We start from the raw sequence: 14412 nt of genomic DNA, 5'->3' as shown, positions 1-14412 counted from the left end.
TATCATGCCATGGTTCACACTGCCTCCATTCCCAGTGTATCATGCCATGGTTCACACCGCCTCTATTCCCAGTGTATCATGCCATGGTTCACACCAGCTCCATTCCCAGTGTATCATGTCATGGTTCACACCGCCTCCATTCCCAGTGTATCATGTCATGGTTCACACCGCCTCCATTCCCGGTGTGCCATGCCATGGTTCACACCGCCTCCATTCCCAGTGTATCATGCTATGGTCACACCGCCTCCATTCCCAGTGTATCATGCCATGGTTCACACCGCGTCCTTTCCTAGAGTCATGCCATGGTTCACAGCAGCTCCACTCCCAGTGTATCATGCCATGGTCACACCGCCTCCATTCCCAGTGTATCACGCCATGGTTCACATCAGCTCCTTTCCCAGAGTATCATGGCATGGTTCAAATCCGGCTACATTTCCAGTGTATCATGCCATGGTCACACCGCCTCCATTCCCAGTGTATCATGCCATGGTTCACAGCAGCTCCATTCCCAGTGTATCATGTCATGGTTCACACCGCGTCCATTCCCAGAGTCATGCCATGCTTCACACCGCCTCCATTCCCAGTGTATCATGCCATGGTTCACACCGCCTCCATTCCCAGAGTATCATGCCATGGTCACACCACCTCCATTCCCAGTGTATCACGCCATGGTTCACATCAACTCCTTTCCCAGAGTATCATGGCATGGTTCAAATCCGGCTACATTTCCAGTGTATCATGCCATGGTGACACCACCTCCATTCCCAGTGTATCATGCCATGGTTCACAGCAGCTCCATTCCCAGTGCATCATGCCATGGTCACACCACCTCCATTCCCAGTGTATCATGCCATAGTTCACACCGCCTCCATTCCGAGTGTATCATGCCATGGTTCACACCAGCTCCATTCCCAGTGTATCAACCCAGGGATCACATCAGCTCCATTCCCAGTGCATCATGCCATGGTCACACTGCCTCCATTCCCACTGTATCATGCCATGGTCACACCGCCTCCATTCCCAGTGTATCGTGTATCATGCCATTGTTCACACCGCCTCCATTCCCAGTGTATCATACCATGGTTCACAGCAGCTCCACTCCCAGTGCATCATGCCATGGTCACACCGCCTCCATTCCCACTGTATCATGCCATGGTCACACCGCCTCCATTCCCAGTGTATCGTGTATCATGCCATGGTTCACACCAGCTCCATTCCCAGTGTATCATACCATGGTTCACAGCAGCTCCACTCCCAGTGCATCATGCCATGGTCACACCGCCTCCATTCCCAGTGCATCATGCCATGGTTCACACCAGCTCCATTCCCAGTGTGTCATGCCATGGTTCACACCGCGTCCATTCCCAGAGTCATGCCATGCTTCACACCGCCTCCATTCCCAGAGTCATGCAATGGTTCACACCAGCTCCATTCCCATTGTATCATGCCATGGTCACACCACCTCCATTCCCAGAGTCATGCCATGGTTCACATCAGCTCCTTTCCCAGAGTATCATGCCATGGTTCACACCGCCTCCATTCCCAGTGTATCATGCCATGGCTCACACCAGCTCCATTCCCAGTGTATCATGCCATGGTCACACCACCTCCATTCCCAGTATATCATGCCATGGTTCACAGCAGCTCCATTCCCAGTGCATCATGCCATGGTCACACCGCCTCCATTCCCAGTGTATCATGCCATGGTCACACCGCCTCCATTCCCAGTGTATCATGCCAGGGTTCACATCAGCTCCATTCCCAGAGTATCATGCCATGGTTCACACCGCCTCCATTCCCAGTGTATCATGCCATGGCCACACCACCTCCATTCCCAGTGTATCATGCCATGGTCACACCGCCTCCATTCCCAGTGTATCATGCCAGGGTTCACATCAGCTCCATTCCCAGAGTATCATGCCATGGTCACAACGCCTCCATTCCCAGTGTATCATGCCATGGCCACACCGCCTCCATTCCCAGTGTATCATGCCATGGTCACACCGCCTCCATTCCCAGTGTATCATGCCATGGTCACACCGCCTCCATTCCCAGTGTATCATGCCATGGTTCACACCGCCTCCATTCCCAGTGTATCATGTCATGGTCACACCGCCTCCATTCCCAGTGTATCATGCCATGGTTCACAGCAGCTCCATTCCCAGTGCATCATGCCATGGTCACACCACCTCCATTCCCAGTGTATCATGTCATCGTTCACACCGCCTCCATTCCCAGTGTATCATGCCATGGTCACACCACCTCCATTCCCAGTGTATCATGTCATCGTTCACACCGCCTCCATTCCCAGTGTATCATGCCATGGTTCACGCCGCCTCCATCCCGGTGTATCATGCCATGGTTCACACCGCCTCCATTCCCAGTGTATCATGCCATGGTTCACAGCAGCTCCATTCCCAGTGTATCATGTCATGGTTCACAGCAGCTCCATTCCCAGTGCATCATGACATGGTTCACACCGCCTCCATTCCCAGCGTATCATGACATGGTTCACACCGCCTCCATTCCCAGTGCATCATGACATGGTTCACACCGCCTCCATTCCCAGCGTATCATGCCATGGTTCACAGCAGCTCCATTCCCAGTGTATCATGCCATGGTTCACAGCAGCTCCATTCCCAGTGTATCATGCCATGGTTCACAGCAGCTCCATTCCCAGTGTATCATGCCATGGTCACACCGCCTCCATTCCCAGTGCATCATGCCATGGTTCACAACGCATCCATTCCCAGTGTATCATGCCATGGTTCACAGCAGCTCCATTCCCAGTGTATCATGCCATGGTCACACCGCCTCCATTCCCAGTGCATCATGCCATGGTTCACAACGCATCCATTCCCAGTGTATCATGCCATGGTTCACACTAGCTCCATTCCCAGTGTATCATGCCATGGTTCACACCGCCTCCATTCCCAGTATGTCATGCCATGGTTCACACCAGCTCCATTCCCAGTGTATCATGCCATGGTCACACTGCCTCCATTCCCACTGTATCATGCCATGGTCACACCGCCTCCATTCCCAGTGTATCATGCCAGGGTTCACACCAGCTCCATTCCCAGTGTATCATGCCATGGTCACACCGCCTCCATTTCCAGTGTGCCATGCTATGGTTCACACCGCCTCCATTCCCGGTGTATCATGCCATGGTCACACCGCCTCCATTCCCAGTGCATCAGGCCATGGTTCACATCAGCTCCATTCCCAGTCTGTCATACCATGGTTCACACCGCCTCCATTCCCGGTGTATCATGCCATGGTTCACACCAGCTCCATTCCCAGTGTATCATGCCATGGTTCACATCAGCTCCATTCCCAGTGTATCATGCCATGGTTCACACCAGTGTAACATGATACACAGGCTCTGTTTTATACTAGTAAGTACTTCATTGGCTATGTTGTGCAAGAGCCACTTGGTCCCTGTAATAGGCACTGAAGCAAACCCCTATTGTAGTCCCTTTTCTCTCTCACTGTCAGTGCTCCATCTTCTGTTGTGCATCTTTCCTCCACTCTGCTGGCCGTTCTCAAGAGCTACCTGCCATGCCGTTGGACGAGGCCATTGTGTACCCTCTGGAGAGTCCAGCACAGGTCCATCAATGTTTGCCATACCAATCCATATTCTCAATTTTTCATGACTTTCTCTTTGAGGTCTTTGTATATGACACGATGTGTGAATAGACATTATCTATCAAAGAAATCATATCTTTAAAGTGGTTCATCGATCTATATACGTACACAGTAGAACGAGCTAGTTATGTTTAAAAGTCACACGTCATCCTCAGGCTGTCCTCCACAGGTAATAATTTACAGTCAAACTAACTTACCGCGATGTTCCATGATTGATTCAATGTTTACCATTTGCCATGTCAAACTGGCCAAACTCTCCAACGATTAGTAAACATTTTCCCCCCTTTCTGACTATGGTTTGGGTATATGGTTGGGCTACCTTCTCTTGACCTCTGTATCCTTTGACAGGAGTTTGCTGGAGAGGGCCTGCGTACTCTCGTCCTGGCCTACAAGGACTTAGATAAAAACTATTTCAGCGAGTGGAAAATGCGCCACCATGAGGCAAGCACATCCTTAGACAACAGGGAGGAGAAACTGGCGGAGTTATCTGAAGAGATTGAAAAGGATTTGCTGGTATGTACTGAACATAATCACACTGACCAGCAAGCTCATGTGCATGTCACAAACTACAGAAAAATAACCAGTGAAAAGTATATTCAGTTGCTTATGTCTGTTAAAGATTAACACACCATCATTACAGATCTATTTTGATACATGTAGAAAAAGTCTGTGCAGCTATTCCCACACCCCGATCTTTATGACTAGCACCGAGTCTCAGAATCTAGACGCAGAGTCCCATGTGAAAGTATCAAGGTGTTCAAAACATCTTTAACAACTTCAACCATGGGCGACGCAATAGATACTGAGGATGCCTTCGTATCAATATGCCATGGTCTTACGTGTTCTTATGATGCGGCCGGTCATGGACAACCTTAACCAGTACCGGTAGTGGCATGATACGTTCAAGAACACCAGCACCGTGTGTTTAAAATATCTAATGATGTCATATTGAAGGAAGAAACATTGAATTGTGGGACATAAAGGGGTTATCAAGGAAGAGTGTAATATTAACAAGTAGGCTATTTAAGGATGGGATAATAATAGGTTGAATATTTAAAGGCAGCATCCTGAGTGGTGGAAAATGTATGGATAATGTCTTGATGAACAGCATATTGAAGGGTTGAAAACGTAGGGGAAGACGTTTGAAGAATAGAACATTTAGTGATGCAATACTGAAGGGTGGCAGATTAAACAGAAACATATTACAGAATGGGCAGTTGAAGAACAGAATATTGAAATGCAGAATATTGACACCTGGACCATTCAAGGATGGAACACTGAAGGGTGGAGTATGTGACATTGGAAATAGATGGGTGGGCCATTAAAATGATAGGCCGTTGAATACTGGAACATTGAAGAGGGGGCATTTAAGCACTGGGCATGGACAGAGGGAGCGTTGAATGGTGGAATTTCAAAGGATAAACATTGAATGGGGAAGTACTAACATCCTTAAGGAGCAAAATCGTTAGGGATAGAATTTGAAAAGGTGGAAATTAAAGGATGGGTTATTAAACGGGGAAACATTAAAGAGAGTACATGAAGGGTGGAACACTTATGACTGAAATTTTAAAGGGTGGAATATTGAATAGTGGGACTTTGAAGAAGGCAACATTGAAGAATGTTACGTTGAAGGACGTAATACGAAAGGATAGAAGGTGGGGCGTTAAAGAATGGAATATTGTAGGATGGCAGATTGAAGAGGAGACTATTGAACAGCAGAAGATTATCATTTGAAATACTGAACAGAGGAACGTTATGTGAAATGGTCGAAATCTTGAAGACGTGAAACACTGAAAGATCAAATGTATAAGATATGGCACACTGAATGGTGCCTTCTTAATGGATTGAAAACTAATGTTGGAATATTGAATGATGGAAAGTTGAGAAATGGGACGCCAAATAATGGAATATTGAATGGTGGATTATTGAAGCTTTAATATTCAATGGATGAATATTGGAAAGTGGAATATTGATAGCATGGCACATAGTGAACAATGAAATATGGAATGGTTGAGCCCTAATAGTTAGTTGGACTGCTGAAGATGTAGAGCATTGAACAACGCAATATTGAAGACAGGACGTATTGAAGGGTGGAATACTGAAGACACTGCACATTAAATGATGGAGTACTGAGGTCGTGGGACATTTAAAGGTAGAGTATTGAAGAAGCAGAGAACTGAATGCTAATTATTGAAGACATCAATTATTTAAGGATGAAATCTTGAATACCAGGGGAATTACAGGGGTAAATATTGAAGACACAGAGCGTATAATAGTAGACTATTTAGGACAGGTAGTTATCTTACAAAATTAGCACCCCCAGTTTGGTGACAGTTATGCCTGTTATAATATTGTGTCCGGTTAAACTGAATAGACAAATTCAGGCATTGGAGTGCTCTACTGAACTTAAGTTGAGAAAAGGGCAACAATATAGGCTTACGTTGGCATGTAAATATATCGCATGGTAGCCAGAGTAATGTTGTGCTACCTATTCTCTCTCAGAAGCGGAGCGATCCAAATATCCTATACATGATTTACAAGTCTATGCTAATCATGGGACTTATTTGAAAACTGATGTAAACAAAAGGCATCTGCGAAGTTTGGCTTCCTGCGGCATATCTGTAGTATATAAGCGCTCTACTGTGTAGCTTTTGTACATGCCCACCCTTTAACCATGTTATTGTACGATTATTTTACCATGCTGTTTGGTCATCCTTTTACTGTGCTCTTAAATGACTCTTTTTCCTCCCCTAATTACAGTTAATTACCAAAGTCAATGCCTGATTGAACAAATGCATTGGTCTTGATAATTCTGTGAGAAATGAAAGAAGTGAGAAGACTTGATGGAGAATACAAAGAAGATAGTGTCAGAAAGCACTAACCTTGCCCTTCAGGAATGATCAATGTTTCTGCACCTCTGTAAATCCACAGCCATTCATACACAAGAGGAATATGCTGGTTAGTGGCAGAGCGTTAGAACAGGGGATGGAATGAGGTCGATGACAGAGACACTGGGTTTCACCACTCTGACTCATCATTCCGCTTGGTACTGAGCTCTTTTGGGTCATCGGGTATTTCTAAAGACAAGATTAATATGTTTTTGCCATGATTAAATGGGGCAGTGCCCTGTGCAAACATGGTTTGCACAGTGATTGGAACTGGAATGATCTTATCCTCACAGCATTCCCCTGATAATTTGCAGCAGGTCAAACCTGCTGAAATGGATCGGCGGAAAGGGTCTGGAAAAAAGAAAAAGATGCAGAATTTGGTGTGTTAAATACTAATTCCACATATTATACCTCATTTGCAAGATAAAAAGTCAGGCTAGGAGGTATTTACCACACATGGTTAGGTAATGCAGATGTGTAGAGCGGGAGGGTATCATTTGCTGAGCAGGTGTGAGTCTAGCCAAACCTAGGGCCTAGTGGGACTACTCGAAAAACCAGGTCTTCAGCTTGCTGTGGAATTAAAGAAGGGAGGAGACACTTTTGTGTTGCTGCTGGTCCTTCCATGCTTTAGGAACGATGTAGGAGAAGGCTTGACTGCTGGATCTGGATTCCCGTATGCGTTAGACATATGCAAGAAGAAATACGGATGAGCGGGGTTGTATGGAAGGTTTGTGAAAGCAGATTGTTGGGCCGGAGTTATGTAGTGCCTTGAAAGTGAGGGAGGAGTTTTAATTGTGCTCGTTTGTGTATGGGAAGCCAGTTAAGCTTCTTTAGGTGTGGTGTGATGCGTGTAGAGTGTGGGAGGTTGAGAATGAGTCTGAACGCAGAGTTCTGAATGGTTTGCAGCCTTCTGGGGAAATTACTTGTTGATCCTGGCATAGAGGGTGTTCCCATACTTCTGCATGCTGGTGACAAGGGCATGTATGACAGTTTTCGGGGTGCTGGCTGGGAGTCATTTGAAAATCTTCCTCAGCATCTTCAGGGTATGGAAGCAAGAGGCAGTGACAGCGTTGACTCGGATGGTCTTTTCAAGTTTGTTGTCAATGATGATCCGGAGGCTCTTGGCTTGGGTAGTAAGTACCACTCCGGAGTAAAGGTATTTACCACATGTGTGTCAATTCCACCCAACTTGTAATGAAGGCCTTATGTATCACACCCTTTACAAAATGCTATTGTAAATAATATACCTTCCTAATATCTCTATGCTATTGTAAGCGATATGCCTTCATAATAGCTCTGTCTCTGACTTTCTATTTTATGATGGAACTTTGTATTCCTGAAACTGAAATGCTATTCAAGAAAGGTCATTAAGAGTTCAAACTCCTCTGACTCCTGCCACTGATAAGATCACTAGCTTATGTTTCATGAGAACACACTTCCTGGTTTGAATATCAATTTGAGGTTGTTTTCTTGAAATGTGATATAACAAAGATTTATCAGAATTGTAAAGTTCATACTGATTCCAAAGGATCACGTCTCTATTATCATATCACTACCTGAATACAATATAAGCATAATGCGCAAAGTATTAAAGTCTTTTAAAGTGATGAGGATCCTTCCCTTTCCTCGGGTGGATAAGCAATGAGTTTATACTCCATATATCCCTGAAACAGCACTTTAACAAATGGTGTTTGTTTCCACAGCACGATTGGATTCCTAAGAATACTTCTCTGCGTTCAGTCGGTTTCACAATTCTTTATTGGAAGTTTAAAGCAAAGCAGTGCATACAAGAAGGAGGGACGGGTATCATGAGATCACATATGGGAAATAGTAACACAGTACAAAATGAAGCATAGCTCTGGGCACATAGCATGTGGTGTTCCTACGCGGCAGGGGCCCTTGGAGGACAAGGAAGTTCAACATCAAGGAGGACATGCAGGTCTATAGCTGCACACAGCATGGTCAGCGCAGTGGGGTGGTACAGAGGGAAAGCAAACAGTATTCAGTTTAAGCTTCAGTCGCTTCCAGAAACAATAACAAGCAATATCAAAAGAGTTCCAGGAGCTCTGGGACCAAGGACCTGGCTTCAGGAAGAATACATCTGAGATGCCTCTCAACCTTATATTCTGAATATTCTTGGGAAATGTATTTTCCTGGGTTGTAATCATGCACCTTGGCTACTGCGACCTTGGAAGATGCGAAGCCTCTCTCCAAGTGGTGCCAACCATTCCCTCCTCTGCACATGCGCTGCCAGTTCAGAGCATTGAGCTCAGGCACCTGCCGAGTGCAGACCACAGATTACAGATAGACACAGGGGGTCAACCAATTCAAAATTTAAGCTGTATGTTTAAAACAACCATAAAGGTATACATGAATGAAAAAGCTGTGTGTATTATACATAAATAGCAACACAGTTTATAAAAGATTGTATAAGGCAATACTCAATATACAATATGAAAGAGTTGATCGGACCTAAATGCACTTAAAATATTTTTTTAAAGGGGGTAAAATCTCCATTAAAACTGGTTTGAGTCACAAGTCAACAATACTTTTAGCGGATATTAATTGCATCATTAATAAAAAGTGCTACATTAAGACAAACCCTGGCATCATTTAATTCAGGCAGATATTTTAAGGCAGCCATATGCGATCCATTGCTATACTCAAGCAAAAGTGGGTTTAAATAGATACTTCTGAATCCCGAATAAAAACCACAGAACAACATAAAGGCACAGTGCTTTGTCCACTCCGTCCATCACATGGGCAAAGGGTCGAATCAAGAGGACACGTTTTCATATTAGGGAAAGCAACAAGGTGATGGACAATTCCCAATCTGAATCTAACTAATACACAATGGTGCATAAGATTGGGTATATTGGTCAGATAATCTTGACAGCCATCCATTACATTAAGTGTTAGGTAAAACTTCACAGTTGATTTCTTTATCTCGCAATCCACCCGGGCTGCCCTCTTCTGATTCACAAAAGTCTCTCTAATAGACGACTTACTAAGTGATGTTACAAGCAGGGGGTTAGTCCCGACTGACATCTTAAATAATTTACTGTACATAAAATCAATGTAGATTAACCATGGAATCGCAGATACTTTATCCTGGGTAAGGCAATCTAATATGTTAGACTTTGTAAAACAGGATTCCTCTCTGGACCATATAGAGAGCCAGAGCAGCAGGGGGCGGGGTGCAACTAACTTTGAACAGTACTGTAGCCCAACTTCTCTATGAATGATCTCAGAGGAGGTCAAGACAGGTAAACAAAGGAGACGCTTGAGGAAACTGTTTTCCTCCATCTGAAATGCTTTACTATTATAGTGTCCCCACACACCGGCCCCATATGTAGCAATGGATAACACCCTGGCCCTATAAATTGTTGTCATCTCTTTAACAGGCCTGGATCCCCAGCTTAGCTGAGAATCTAAAAAAACACATGGATGCTTTTATTCATTTTGCTCCTCGTGTTAGTAATTTCGCTGGCCCATGAGTGATTACCCGAGAAAGTGATGCCCAGGTAGCAAAAAGTATGAACTGAGGTCACCGGCAACTGGTATAGGTTTTACTTTTATGATAATCAATTTTCTAGCAGCAATAAAGTCCCCCAAAGCATCCATTAAGCGTTGCAGCCCCACCGGGGTCATGGCCAGCAAGACAGCATCGTCTGCATACAAGAGCACTGGTATTGGGTGCCCAGCCACCTGTGGGGCATCCGCATGCACTGATTGTAATATCTGGTCCACCCCATTTATAAATAAAGAAAATGACAGTGGGGCAGGTACGCAGCCGTGCCGAATTCCATGCTTGACTGTGAAATTGTTGGTGCATTCACCATGTGCCCCACAACGTACTTTACATACCAGATTCTCATATAATCTTGTTAGAAAGTAAATGATTGGCCTAGACGCCCCCATGGCAAGCAAGGTGGTCCAAAGAACAGCATGGTCCACTAGGTCAAAAGCGCTGCTCAAGTCAGCAAAACAGAAATATAGTCTTCCGCCTTTAGTACATGTATACTTCCCTTAAGTAGATCCAAATTCAAACATTGCTCAAGAGTCCCCACACCTTTCGTAAAACCAAACTGTGTTGTTGAACGTATTGAGCAATCATAAGCCCATTCTTCTAGTCTTTTTAGCAAAATTTTGCACATCACTTTTACTGATGAGTAATGAGATTGGCTGATAATTATTAGGGTCTGATCTATCACCCTTTTTTAGATGGGTACTATAAAAGGGGCACCCCATTAGGGCGGAATCGTTGTCATCGCAGCCATGATGAAAACTCTAGTAAGAATTGGTGCCCATAAATCAATAGCGATCTAAAAGACATCAACTGGGCCCGGGGCCTTACCCTCTTTACTTTCCTTCACTGCCCATGACACTTCCTGATTCGTATTGTCCAAAGGTGAGGGGGGCCACATCAACTGGTCTTTATTTAGTACGATCTCCATATCTACTGTTCTAGAGATACGAGCTCCATATCTGCTGTTCTAGAGAAGTGAGCAACCCAGGCATCACAAGCAACATGTGATAGCACTTCATGAAAGGTATCATCCTTTAGGAGAGCGGAATTAACAGTATCCAAAAATAATGTACTATCTCTTGTGTCAGCAGCATGTGACAAATTGAAGCACGCCATGTCCTGGAGTTCTTTCTTCCTAGCTGTGAGCACCTCTTTATATTTAAATCCAAGTAACTTAATCAGCAGATGATCTCAAGGTCTTTCACATAGGGCCAATTTCAGATTCCTAGAGGCAGTGGTGCATGCGTGGTTAAACCAACCTCAACATTTAACCGGACCTTTTGTAATTGGGCGCGTCAGAAGGCCGTCTATAATGTTGCTGATACTGATACAACTATAGAGTAGCTGAAATGGGGTAACCACATCTTCTAAACAGCATGTAATATCATTAAAGCCCTTGAAGCAGATATCATGTAAAATTACAGTCGGCTGTACTCTATCCCATTTTATACGGACCCCGTTAGGTCTAGTTGGGGCAATATTGGTAACCCGTCTTTTAGTTATTTCACTGGCCTTCCTCCAGAAAGACACTGTCAGCATAATACAGTTATGGTCACTCAAACCCAGACAAACAACCCTTTGCATGGTACACTACTTCCATGCATTAGCGGATATTAGGATGTGATCAATAACTGAGACAGAATTCCTCCCTATAAATGTTGGAATAGGTCCCCATTATCGTCACATTCATATTTTAGTAAATGTAGGTCATATTTGGCGATCAAGGAATTCAATTGTTCACCATAGTCATTGTGGGGGAAATGGAATAACCAGTCCCAGTCTCATCGATGACCCCGCATACCCGGAAAGCACGACTTGGGTTGGTATTAAAATCGCCAGCCCAAATTATTATAAAATCATTGGTAATCGACTGTAATAGAGACTCCAGTCCCCCTAAAACGGCTGAAACCACCTTACCCAGAGTGTTGTCAAACAATTATTATAAAAATTCACCAACACCACATCCCGACCTCCCCAAAATGTTGTTCATAGGGGACCTACAGTTATTTTCCTCTTGATAATCACAGGAAGCCTATTCGATATGAGATGCTTTGGCCTCCAGCCAATGTGTTGAGAAACCATCGCAATACGCCTGCTCAATACACCAGGTTTCTTGGATACATAATATATGCAGGTCACCTATAAACTCCGTCCACCCAGATGTACCCTGTTTTATTGCTAACCCTCCTTCATTCCAGGTCACAATGTTGTAAAGGCTTTGTCCTGCCAGGGGCCTCTGCCACCCTGGCAGATGATTGTCCTCTCTATTTAGAGACCCCTGCCTATCTGTCACAAATCCCTATGCTTTGAAAGGAGTCAACACAGCTCCCTTCACAGCGTTGGAGATTTGCCAAGTAGGCAAAATCTTTAAAGTACCCACTCAGTAAACTTTTTTGTTTAGAGAAAACAAACTCCAAAAGCAGAGGCTTGTTTTCCCTAATCAGAAAGGAAATGCGCCAATGCACATGGAGTCTTCTCCCTATGTGTGATGGCCACAGAGTATTCAGCATTTTTGCTATTCATAGAGTGGACAGGAGCTGGAGAAAATGAGTGATGGTCTCCCTGCCTTCAATGGGGCAGGACCACCGTCACTGGCGGTGGTTTGGCAGATAGGCCACCAGGCCAGACATTTACGCTGCCAGAGTCAGTGATGTAAGCACAGGTTTTAAATAGAGTGGGGAACCACCAATGCTTAATTTGAGTCGGTGGTTTCCGGTGTTCGGCACTTTATTTTCAACACCGGCTCTTATGAAAGCCTGCCATGTGGTGGCGCTGTTTGTCTTATTTTTTGAGGAGGACAACAGCGGTTGGTTAATCATTAAATACACATTAAAATCACTAATACTTGCCACCTAAAGCTATAATAATAGCTTGGGTGGCATGTATTAGTCATTTTAATGTACATTTGAAGCCTATATTGTGACCCTTGTATGAATGTGATGGCTAGTAGTGGTAGTACTGCCATTGGCAGCGCTAGTGGGGTCAATGGGTGGTGCAGGCTGCAGCAACCTCCTGACAAAGGCCATGGCATTGCAACCTGGTAGGATAAAATAGTACTTGGAGTCTGTAATTAAAGCCTACAGAGTAACAACACACATAGCAGGAGGCGTCCTATGCACATGCAATGTATACCCACACTGCTGTGCGAGACCTAAAGATATTCGTTTATATGTTATAAGATATGCACTTGTAATGTATACCAGCACTGCTTTGCGAGACCTGAAGATATTCGTTTATATGTGTTAGGCTATGCACATGCGATGTATACCCACACCGTTGTGCGAGACCCGAAGATATTTGTTTATATGTGTTAGGCTATGCACTTTCAATGTGTACCCACCCAGCTGTGGGAGACCTGTAGATATTTGATTATATGTGTCAGGCTATTCACTTTCAGTTTGCACCCACACTGAAGGGGGAGACCTGAAGGGATTTGTTTATATGTGTCAGGCTATGCACTTGCAGTGTGTAGCCACACCGCTGTGTGAGACCTGAAGATATTTGTTTATATGTCTCAGTCTATGCACTTGCAATGCATACCCACATCGCTGTGCGAGATCTGAAGATATTCGTTTATATGTGTCAGGTTATGCACTTGCAATGTTTACCCACACCGCTGTGCGAGAACTGAATATATTTGTTTATATGTATCAGGCTATGCACTTGCAATGTTTACCCACACCGCTGGGCAATACCTGAAGATATTTGTTTATATGTGTCAGGGTATGCACTTGCAATGTATACCCACACCGCTGTGCGAGACCTGAAGATATTTGTTGATATGTATCAGGCTATGCACTTGCAATGTTTACCCCCACCGCTGTGCGAGAACTGAAGATATTTGTTTATATGTATCAGGCTATGCACTTGCAATGTATACCCACACCGCTGTGCGAGACCTGAAGATAATCGTTTATATGTATCAGGCTATGCACTTGCAATGTATACCCACACCGCTGGGCAAGACCTGAAGATAATCGTTTATATGTATCAGGCTATGCACTTGCAATGTATACCCACACCTCTGTGTGAGACCTGAAGATATTCGTTTATATGTATCAGGCTATGCACTTGCAATGTATACTCACACCGCTGGCGGAGACACGAAGGTATTTGTTTATATGTGTCAGACTATGCACTTGCAATATATACCCACACCGCTGTGCGAGATCTGAAGATATTTGTTGATATGTATCAGGCTATGCACTTGCAATGTTTACCCACACCGCTGTGCGAGAACTGAAGATATTTGTTTATATGTATCAGGCTATGCACTTGCAATGTATACCCACACCGCTGTGCGAGACCTGAAGATAATCGTTTATATGTATCAGGCTATGCACTTGC

At 44.5% G+C, this 14412-nt stretch overlaps 1 protein-coding gene across 3 annotated transcripts in view; it reads left to right on the top strand.

The window, feature by feature from the left end:
• Positions 1-14412, top strand: part of LOC146863805 (phospholipid-transporting ATPase ID-like) — a 696782-nt gene that overhangs the window by 587831 nt on the left and 94539 nt on the right. For all 3 annotated transcript variants that reach the window (XM_085628123.1, XM_085628125.1, XM_085628124.1), the window contains exon 18: positions 3997-4161. In XM_085628123.1, the coding sequence (XP_085484249.1) occupies positions 3997-4161 (165 nt within the window). The remainder of the gene's footprint in view (positions 1-3996; positions 4162-14412) is intronic.

This window comes from Triturus cristatus, chromosome 2_1 (genome assembly GCF_964204655.1).
Source record: "Triturus cristatus chromosome 2_1, aTriCri1.1, whole genome shotgun sequence".
NCBI lineage: Eukaryota > Metazoa > Chordata > Amphibia > Caudata > Salamandridae > Triturus > Triturus cristatus.
This window is presented reverse-complemented; position numbering and strand designations above follow the sequence as displayed.